We start from the raw sequence: 10,966 nt of genomic DNA on the forward strand, positions 1-10,966 counted from the left end.
TTTTATCTCTTGTTGAAGTTCTCACTGAATTCATCTACCTTTCCCATACATTCATTGAGCATCTTTATAACCAGTGTTTTGAACTCTGCATCTGTTAGATTGCTTGACTCCATTATTTCTAGATCTCTGTTCTGTTCTCTCATATGGTTTCTGCTTCTTCGTCTTCCCATTTTGGCTGCTTTTCTGTTTCTACGTAGTAAGCAAAGCTCCTAGTCTCCCAGTCTTATTAGTGTGGATTTGTGTGGTAGGTGTCCAGTGGCCCAGTCTTGAGAGGGTTTCAGCTGCAGGCCAAATTTAGCCCAAGCCTGTGCCCCTCCAAGGCCACCTCTCAAGATTCAGTAAGCAGTCCACAGATGCTGTGCTTATAGTTGCCTCAAAAGGCCACAGCAGAAACTGAGGCCAGCTGCCTCTAGTGTGAGTCTAGGCGCTGCTCAGCAAGGAGCACCTGACTCGCTGAGGACACACCTGGATGTGACTTGAGTGGGGCTGCAAGTTGGAGGAGGCAGAGTTTCAGGGAATCCTCTGGGCGGAGTGACCTCTGTTATCCAGTTTGATGATGTCTCTGCTATGGCAGTGCTGTGTCCAGTGCACTGGCAGGTGGAGGGGCTCAACAGAGGAAGAATGGATACCACCAGCACTTCTGCCGAGGAGAGAGCCTATCCTCGGCCCTCACTCCGACACCTCAGTGTCGCCCTGTAAATCCCTGCGCAGCTGAATCAGCACTGGTCCTCAGAGTGAGCAGGTCCATCGTTGCGGAATTCCACTTGTGGATGCGGCCCCTTTAAGGGGCTTTGGAAGCTGCTGCTGCCAAAGCCTCTGTCCCACTCAGCCATTAGGGTTCAGGCAGCCTTGGGTCTACCTTCTGCTGTTGCAGAGTGATTTCTTAGATTATCTCCCTAATTGTATGGCTTGTTCATCTAGCTCCCAGGTGATTTTCCTTGCTGTTTGTGCCTTGTTTCTGTCACAACTTTGATTTGATTGCCAGAGGGATGAACAGAGCTTTTATCATCTATGCCAGTTTTTTTCCCATCTGGCTACTGTATTTTCATGGGATGTAAATTTAATTTATCCACCCCCTCCAACACTGACATGCTCATAGTAATTCAGTGACCTTAGTGAGAATGTAACATACTACTAATAGATCTAATATCGGGCACCTTTCTTTTTTTATGTGCTGCTAGTATCTCATTCTCTTAAACTTCCATACTCTTTCTGCCATTTCTCTTATTTCCCCAACAACTGTGTTCATGGCTTCTACTAAATCAACCATTCACTTATTAATAACGTGTTGAGCGTCCACTGTGTGCCAGGCACTTGAGGACCACTGGGTACTCATGATGGGCATAGACAGGGCAGCTGCCTACCTCACACAATTAGCAAACCAATATCAAGGATCCAGAAAGTAGAAAGGAGAGGAAAAGGATGCTATGCAAGAGTCCTAATCTTGAACACCCAGCAATTCTGCCCACCTGCCTGAGAAACAGACTCTAACCAAACAGAACAGTCTTTTTTTCCTTCCAGGGAGGAATCCAATAAGAGGGTAAAGTGTTCTTCTAGTTCTCTTCTGTGGGAATAGGAAGGTCAGATGGAAATTCTATTTCTTCCTGTGTTAGAACCCTAAATGTGAGATAAGAGAGAGAAGAGTTTTTCCTGATACTAGCAGTTTTCCTTGGCAGTGTCAAGTGTCCTCTTGGGATTGGTTATAATTAATTCGTACGTAGTAATACTAGCCTACCTGGTTGAGTGATTTTCCCCAGAAACATTCAGCTCCATGCTGGGATGCTCCAGATATACTTTTCTCAGATGAATAGAGGGGCTTGGGAATTGAGATATTTCCAAGAGAAAAATTATAGTGATGTTTCATAGAACTAAGATGTGGAAGATTAAGGATAGGAGGGTATTAAGGGATTGGAAGTGGTAGAGTTGGTCAGTGGATGACAAATCTTGATGAAATTAAATAATTATCCCAGTAAAAACATGTTGGCGAGCTGTGAGATTTCGATCAAAAAGTAGACTGAAATTTGAAATTTTGTAGTTTTGGAAGTAGTGAACATTTCTGATGAAAAGGGAGTGGATGAGAAGGCAGAATGTAGGGGAAAGTTCGTGAGAGATGAGGAAGCCATGAAACTGAGAGATGGCATCAGACAGCTCATGCAAATGGATGTTGAAATCAGTGAGCAGAATGACAGGAATTGAGATAAAAAAAACAACACCAAGTGCTAAAGTCTTCGGTACATGGAAAATGACCAAGCAGTTGACAGATGACAACAGATGATAAAGCCAGATGGCATAGGCCTCAAAGGAGTAGAGGATTTTTTTTACAACATGGTTGGGAGAGAATAATTATGTGGAAGCAGCATTGGAGAAGCAGACGCCACCTCCCCGTGATCCTATAGAATGAGCAACATGAGCATACTGCAGGGGAGGCTGTGTTCTCACTGACCAGCAGATTTCAGTTAAGGTGAGGAGGAAGTGAAAACACTCTGAGAAACTATTTGAAAATAATCTAAGAGTTGCTAATAGTGTAGCTTTTAGGGAATAAAAGAACCAGAGGGCTTTTTAAAAATATAATCGAAACCAGATCTTCCACTTGGGAGGGACAAAGTACTGCTAAAACCACTGTCCTACATAATTTACCTTTCCCATCATGTTGCCATCATACTGGGTTTAGGGGGTGCTGTATCTTCTTTACCAGTCTCACCAGAGTGTAGTCTCGTAAATCTTAATTCTCCCATAACACACCAGAGATCACACTGGAATCTATTCATCTATTTCTCTCTTCTTTCCATCTCTTCTTCTTCCTTTCCCTCCATCCCCCCTTCCCTAATTTTTTTTTCTTTCTTTAAATCAACCATTCATTCAGTGAGACTTTCAAAGTCCAGAAGGAAATAGATATCAAGTAACATGCAACAAGATGTTGTTGCTTATAAAGAATTTTTACTCATCAACTCCTGAATTCTTTACTGGGAGGCCTACCTACCTAGTTCTTTTAAGATCTGTTCCCTAACTCTTTATAATACTTTCAAGAACTTTTAGAGATTAAAGTGTCCAAACCCAAGAGAGGAGATCCAAAGAAAGATAGATGCTCCCTCATCCCCTCTGTAAGACCTGCTTAACAAGTTCCAGTTTTCATTCTGAAGGCCTATCTCTTCCCCTGATTGACAGCAGGCAGGGATGCCCAATTATTTTAGGGAAAACCTATCCCCTAGGACAACTATATCTGAATCTGAGGCCTAACCAGGATTCTAAACCTAATATCCATATCCGCACACAGAAACTGGAGATCAAGTTATTATATAGAAAATGGCATCTGTCATATTGAGACCTTTTATTCTAACTAATCATTAATGGCTGTTTTATAGCATAATTGCAAATATTTTACTGTAATTTTATTTTATAGAATGATTTGCCAACTGTATTCCAAATGTTTTCAAAATTAAATACAAGGCACTAGAAAACATGGTATTCCTACCATGTAAGGCATGCCTCTGCCTAACATACGAGGATTTTAACATGAGTTTTCAACCACAAAAGCCTGTTTTTTAAAAATTATACTAGTGGTAAATTAAGTGGAAGGGGCAATAAAAATAATGCAGACTTGGCGCTGAGTAAATTAAAGCTTTCAATCTAATAACATAGCCTGAATTAGATTTCTCTTAAGGCACTGCACATCTGCCAAAATTCGCACATGTAAAAATGACTAGCAGAACAATAACAAATTAATTATTCCTCAAAATTAAAAAAAAAATTAAATGAACTATATTACTTTTAGCCTGCTAAAGATAGTGGGAGATTTTTTAAATTGTCAATGGCTGTATAATACAGGAGTCCTTGAGAAAATTAAAAAAAATAATAATCACAAGAATCTGGTGGGAATTCTGAGGAGAAACAGGAAAGCAAAAGAAATGGAAAGAAAGAGGAGGTAAAATACTTTCTTCACATTTCCACAACAAATGGTACTTATGGTATCAGGTCACAAACTGAACTATAATTTCAGCAATAAGGATGATGAACATAAGTAAAATTTGAGAGTACCAGATAACCTACTGGTCCTCCACAAAGTCATTTGGTACATCAGGCAAGGAAGAGATGAGTTTGCTTAAGGATGATCTCAATGCTCAAGATCATTGACGACTTGGAAACTGAGATCCATGTAATCTCTGGCTCATATAACATTTCTCCAATAAGATTAATTAATCCAATATAATTCATATTAACTGATATCTATCACTTTCCAGGCAAATGATTGTAGATACATAGACAAAAAATGTTTGACCCTCAAGGAGCCTTGAATCGAGTGGAAGACATACCAGCAAATTCAATCAGCACATTATGAAAATTGATATAATCATAATGGCAGTATGCCAAAGGTTTAATGGAATACAAGAGGAGTGCCTAAGGGAAGTAGAAGGGGAGAGGTCAATAGCAGAGAAGGCTTCTCACATATATAATTTTTGATCATATTCTTGAAAGAGAAATAGGACTTTGCTAGGCAAAAATGAGTAGAAGACATTTTAGGTAGAGAAAACAACATATGTACAGGCAAAAAAATATAAAACAATATGGCCTTGCCACCTTGCCTCACGATTTAGTCAGGAAACAAAAGGCACACTTGAAAGGTTAACTGAAAAGTATTTAATGAAGTGACTATTTCCAGAAATGTGGACATAGTCAAAGCACCAACAAAGGATGGTGAAGCATTCAGGGATAGCAACAATGGGAAGCCATTAACCACCTGGCCAGAAGGGGCAAGAAAAGAGACTGAGATCGCCAGAACCTGGCGACAGCCATAGCCAACAGGAACTTTGACCCACAGGAAAGAAACACAACCACTGTCAAGTCACAGCCTGGGATAGGTAAATACCTACCTATCTTCTCTTCCCTTCAGTCTCCAGCAGGTGACTCCCATTGGCTCAACCCCACTGCAATCCAGAGGACAGGAAGTTTGGGAAAGCTTTCTGTAAAGGTCAGCTTCCTGAGGCCCAGAGAGTAGAGCCTAGATCTGGAGAGGCAAACAATCAATAGCGTACCTCATATTCATATCCCATGTCCAAAAAATGTCCTGTTTCTCGCATAGGTATAGCATAGGACTATAGCTGTAATTAGCATGTAACAAGTTCACTGATAGAGAGAGGGGCTTATTGAATTTTATGACAGGGAGAGATTCTTAAGGTCTGGTTTGCTATGCAACTTCTGCCCTTCACTGAATCTTTGTGTGTTTATTTTTAACTACAATGATATAATAATTATTCCCTCAGATATTTGAAACTAAAAACAAATAATTCTAAAACAGAGGGAGGTGACATACCATGTAAGTGCTTGTTTGTCTGCCTAAAAATAATGTTGTCAGTGGATGAAACTGGCTTGCATATTAGTCTCACAGAATATTTTTGTTCACTTTGGACATTTCATAGTTGATGTATAAATTCTAATTAAATCACATTAAGGCATCTTAAATTTTCACCATGGTGCCTCATTGTTTGAAAGAGGAATGAGAACAATTTGTCCTTTTACAACCTTTTTTTCTATTTATTTTTCAGATCAATAACTCGATCGTATTACCGCAACTCAGTTGGTGGATTTTTAGTATTTGACATTACTAACCGACGATCTTTTGAACATGTGAAAGATTGGCTAGAAGAAGCAAAAATGCACGTACAGCCATTTCAGATTGTATTTCTGCTAGTGGGACATAAATGTGATTTAGCTTCACAACGTCAAGTTACAAGGGAAGAAGCTGAAAAACTGTCAGCAGACTATGGTATGAAGTATATAGAAACCTCAGCAAAAGATGCTACAAATGTTGAGGAATCCTTCACGATCTTGACAAGAGACATATATGAACTTATTAAAAGGGGAGAAATTTGTATTCAGGATGGCTGGGAAGGAGTTAAAAGTGGTTTTGTTCCAAATACTGTGCATTCTTCTGAGGAAGCTGTGAAGCCCAGGAAAGAATGCTTCTGCTGACTTCTGACATGCCAGAGGACTAACAATAACAGATTGGGTGTCATTTCAGGATAAATACCAATATTAAGAAAAGAATGATTCAATGAAAGCATTAAAAAAAAGTGATCAATCTGTATTAACACCATTTGTTAGGTATTGGATTCACAGCACTATACTTACTTGTTACACTACAAGATTGAGTATTTTGCTAAAATAGCAGGCAAAGCAGACAACTTTTTCTTGAAATTGGAGCGTCTACACAATTACCCCAATTCTCACTTTGTTATCATATCCCTGACCTTAATGTCTGAATACGTCAATATTACTCATTTTTCTTGACAGTTTGAAATGGGTTTTTGTGCGTACATAGTCTGATTGAAAAGATTTCACCAGAAATTACATTCTCTTGAGTTAATTTATTAACATTGACTAATAAAGTGGATTTAGAAGTGCACTGTCTACTTACAAACTAAACAATCTCAGAGGTATCAGCTAGGACTAAAATAGCAGTTCCTTGTTTAAGGCACCAGGTTTTTGACCATTCTCTAAAACATTTATCCTCCCTTAATTTTGCCTGAGTGTAAGAAAATAAGTTTTATACTTATTTTTGTTCTCTGATTTATTGCTTCTAAAATTTTTGTTATGTGAAGCTATCTAAGGATCCAAGCAAAATATTTTATTGCAAATATTTGTAAAAATTAAAGGACCATTCATCAGCAAATGTTTTGATGTAGTATACTGTCCTAATTTAGACAAAAAATAAACAAATTTATTTATATACTGACATTTTCAAAAAAGTAAATGCAATTTACCTTGAACTATTGTCAAAATTATCAATATAGGTAAATATAGAATGTTTTAATAATAGCTTTTTTGTCCAAATAAGTTTCCAAATTTCCCCATTTCCAATACAAGAAAAGTATAAGATTTTTCTGGAAAAGGAAAACGGCTAGATGTTGATGTATTTAGCATTCAAGTTGTATTTTACAATCTTGTCACTAAAAGTAAAGAAAAATTAATGAGTTAAAGGTTCTAAAATGACTTTTGAGGTTTCTGATTTTCAAGTTATTGGTTAAATTCCCTTCTTGGAAGTAACATTTTGATGACAATGTCAAATATTTTACAACATACATTTCTATTCTGTTGGGTAAACCATTCCTAATCACACAGGGGCACCTTTTGGAAACATGAGTTTTTTTTATTGTTAACCATAGTAGCTTCATTTTGTTTGAAAACCAAAGTGGTCTGGTAGAAGAATATTTAAGAAGAAATCAGAAAATCTGGGTTCTTAGCTTGCCTTTGCTGTACCAGTGTTTGTACATGAGTAAGTCACTTAACCTCGCTAAGCATCAGTTTTCTCATCTGTAAAATGAGGTTAATAACCCCATTCATTGTGTTTAATGCAATTATGATAATCAAGTGAATCATGTGAAAAAGCTTTGTAAATAGAGAAAGCAAGCATACAAATCTGAGATTGGTACCAGCTGCTCATGGGCATATTATATTTACAATGGATGGGAATTTTTTTTTTCTCATGTTCTTTCTGTGCATTCCCACATTCTGCAGAGGAATCAGAAGATACAGGTTCTCATGGACCTGGGGGAATTCTTGGTTTGATGTATACCCTCTTAACCTGAAAACACTGCTCCTCTAAAGTGGAAATGATAGGGAAATTCCAGGAGACAGAATTCAATCAAAAGTCATGTTTAAATGTAGTTTTTGTGCATCTTTGAAATAGATATTTAATTATATTTTTAAATACTTGTACATTTTCTAGGTTCATGTAAGTATTTTTAATAGTGCTTATGGAGAGAATATAAATTATAACATCACTGTACATTTTTTAAATACTCGTCAACATTTTCTTGATATCCTTAGGTTAACTTCACTTGAGTGAGTTCAAACTATAATTGACAAAATAAGAAAATACCTATTCCCCTAAAATGTGAAGTAATCTATTTTCACTGTTAAAACTTAAAATCTTATATTACAATTTTCCATCAATCCAAAATGGCATAAACTCAAAAACTGAATCTCTAACTGCAGTATAAAATATATTCACTTGTGCCCCTTAATAAAGTTAAACAGCTAAAATATACAATGTGATTTAAATTTCAGTGGACACCTTTTATTACAGTAAGACTAATATTTGGGCTAAAGGGTATGAAGTGTTCTAAGATTAAGAATACAATTAAGGAATCTGAAGAGACAAATGGGAAAGTAAGGCGCCAAAAAGTTCATACTTACTAAAGTCACGTATGACCAGAAGCAAGCCTAGAATTCTGGTTCTCCTTGCACCTTGTTCAGGATTCTTTGCATTACCAAGCTGAGTAGGTGTCTGTGTGTATGGTGAAGAAAAGGGGAAATGTGGTTTAACTAAATCCATAAAATACTAAAATTGGGTTAAATGATTTTGATGTTATAGAGGAGTTATTCGTGGTAAAACAATATTAAATTTAATGACTACAAAGAGCTGAATTCTTATACAAGATTGACAAATATCTGTATAACCTTAGCCAGATATCTGTATCCATACATATATGTATGAATACCATATATATATAAACATATATAATAGCTGACCTATTTTCTTACACATTATTATAGAGAATATGGATAATAATGCCAACATAGTAAAAATATTAGCTCCAGGCAAAAACATTTTAACTAAGTGTCTCAGAAGTCAGATATACTTGAATCAGATATAATTGAAATTATTTAATTTAAAATTAATTTAAATTTAAATACATTTAAATTTAAAATTTTTAAACTAATACATGATGTAGCTAATTACTAAATATTTTAAATAAATGTGATTTAAAAAAAAAAAAACAATCCAATCTTATAATAAACTGTCCCTGACAGAAATTGCTCATCTTGAGTTCCATTAACACTTTCAGTGCTTATGGTGATGTGATGGTTCCTTAAATGGTAAGCTTAAGCCAAAATGATTATGTAATCAAAGTGCTTTCAAATACATAATAGTAACAAATAAGATTTCTTGAGCCTGGAAACCTGAGAATTTATTCTAGTTTTCCAAAAGCCACAAAGTACTCCATGACTTTTTGTGTGGCAACCAAAGCAGTCTTTATTATTAAGTTAACTTTATCAATCTATTTATCCAATTTACATCATTAAAAAAACAAATCTATGGATTAATAAAGTAATTTTAAGAGTGCTTTTGTCAGCTTTTATATTGCCTTTGGATCAACTAAGTATAAAGCTTCCACAGAGTGCACTACATTTGAATAATTTCCTTAGGTCTGACATAGTGAGAAGGATTTGAAAGACTAAAGGCCCATTTCATAAGCTAACTCATTTGTTTTCCAGTAACTGTCTGGAGAAATTTAGCTGGAAATGCAGAGGAAACATTTAACCTTTAAGAAAAAGAAAGAAAGAAAGACTATAAAGGCTTTAAATTTAGATCCTACAGAATACATTGCCAACCAGAGGCTAACTCTTGGAAATTCTACAAATAGCCATTTCTGCTTTTGAATCTGTCTAAATCCCAATGTTTTCACTAAACTTTACTGAGTAACCAATCTCCACCTGATCTTAAAATAACTAACAAACTATTCTCCTGAACTTGAATGACTTGCTGCATGACCTGGTATTTCTATAATCTTAATAACTGATGAAAGTAGACACATGGGTGATGAGCTGCGACAATCTCTATCAATCATTACACCATCTAGTTCACTTACTACACATAATCATGTTATAGAATAAATAAAGAGAAAAGAAAAAATTTTAAGATATTTTTAAAATTAGTATTCTTTATTGTTATCTCTCTGGGTAAATTTTTTGCCTTTTTTAAAATAGTGCATAAATCATTGTCTTATCTATGTAACTTTCAGTGACTACTAATTGATGGTTATTATGTTGAATTAATCCTCTCAAATGTGGGTTCCATATATGTGGTTTTTAATTTACATATTACATTTCATTCCATGGAACAACATGTTTTGCTACGATCATATCTCGCCATTTTTTTTAGAATGAAGCTAATGGAAGAAAGATATAGTAAACTTTTTGAAATATGTTATTAGTGTTATTTTATTTAAAATGATGAATAAAAAGAATGAGAATGAGAACTGTGATTGTAACATGACTGTTATATTATCCATCTTTAGCAAACCATCTTTAGTGGTGCTTTTAAAACAGAAGCAAACTATTTAACCGCAATTAAATGCATGTGTGTGTTCACAAAAGAAGTGCAAATAATCAATTCAAGATCTGAAATTTCTTATGTATTACATAAAACCCTAGTAGACTGTGGGGTAGAACCCCATAACCAAATATTAATATGCAGCACAATTTATGAACATTCATACTAAAGACAAAATCTATAAATAACCTACATTAGTTCAGGTCAGATTTTTTGCCACCAAATGAGTTATCAAAAGAATTTTAGGTTTTCAGAGCTTTTTGGATTTCAGAATTATAGAAAGGGGATCATGGTCGTGTATTACACCTTAACAGATAATTCAGAATTTGTGACTTTTTTTCTAGTTGGTTTATCTTCGTCGTGCTTCAGTCTTGCACAGAATTGAGCTATTAAATAATATGCAAAAAAATTTATAACATGTACACATATAACCAGTTACACATATAAAATATTTGCAATAGTGTTTGGCACGTAGTAAACACTTTATGATAAATGCAACCTTTTCATTTTGTTTTACTTTTAGTAAAAGTATTCTATGACCACTAAGTTGCCAAGAAGCCAGTTTAAATTCCTATGATGTTCCAGAAACTAATTTTTGATAATGGCTGTCTTACTAGTTCATGGTAAATAGTCATGACTTTTTGAAGAGTTCTGATTCTTAGAGTCAAAGAAGAATGCCTTAATTGGACAAACAGAATATGATACAGCCTTGGGGATGGCTGGCGATCACCAATAGCACCTGACAAAATAGACAGGTGCTCAAAGGAGTGTAGGCCATCATGTCTCAACTGCAGAGCTGAAAACAGTTATCACCAGGAACAGTAATGCAAGTGCACAGTGTGGTAAGGACCA

The 10,966-nt window shown here is 35.7% G+C and overlaps 1 protein-coding gene across 1 annotated transcript in view; it reads left to right on the forward strand.

The window, feature by feature from the left end:
* Nucleotides 1–10,040, forward strand: part of RAB39A (RAB39A, member RAS oncogene family) — a 30,870-nt gene extending 20,830 nt beyond the window's left edge. The window contains exon 2 of the mRNA XM_025047906.1: nt 5,534–10,040. Coding sequence (XP_024903674.1) covers nt 5,534–5,967 — 434 coding nt within the window. The 3' untranslated portion in view covers nt 5,968–10,040. The remainder of the gene's footprint in view (nt 1–5,533) is intronic.
* Nucleotides 10,041–10,966: the final 926 nt, after the last annotated feature.

Source organism: Pteropus alecto, unplaced genomic scaffold (assembly GCF_000325575.1).
Source record: "Pteropus alecto unplaced genomic scaffold, ASM32557v1 scaffold385, whole genome shotgun sequence".
Taxonomy (NCBI): domain Eukaryota; kingdom Metazoa; phylum Chordata; class Mammalia; order Chiroptera; family Pteropodidae; genus Pteropus; species Pteropus alecto.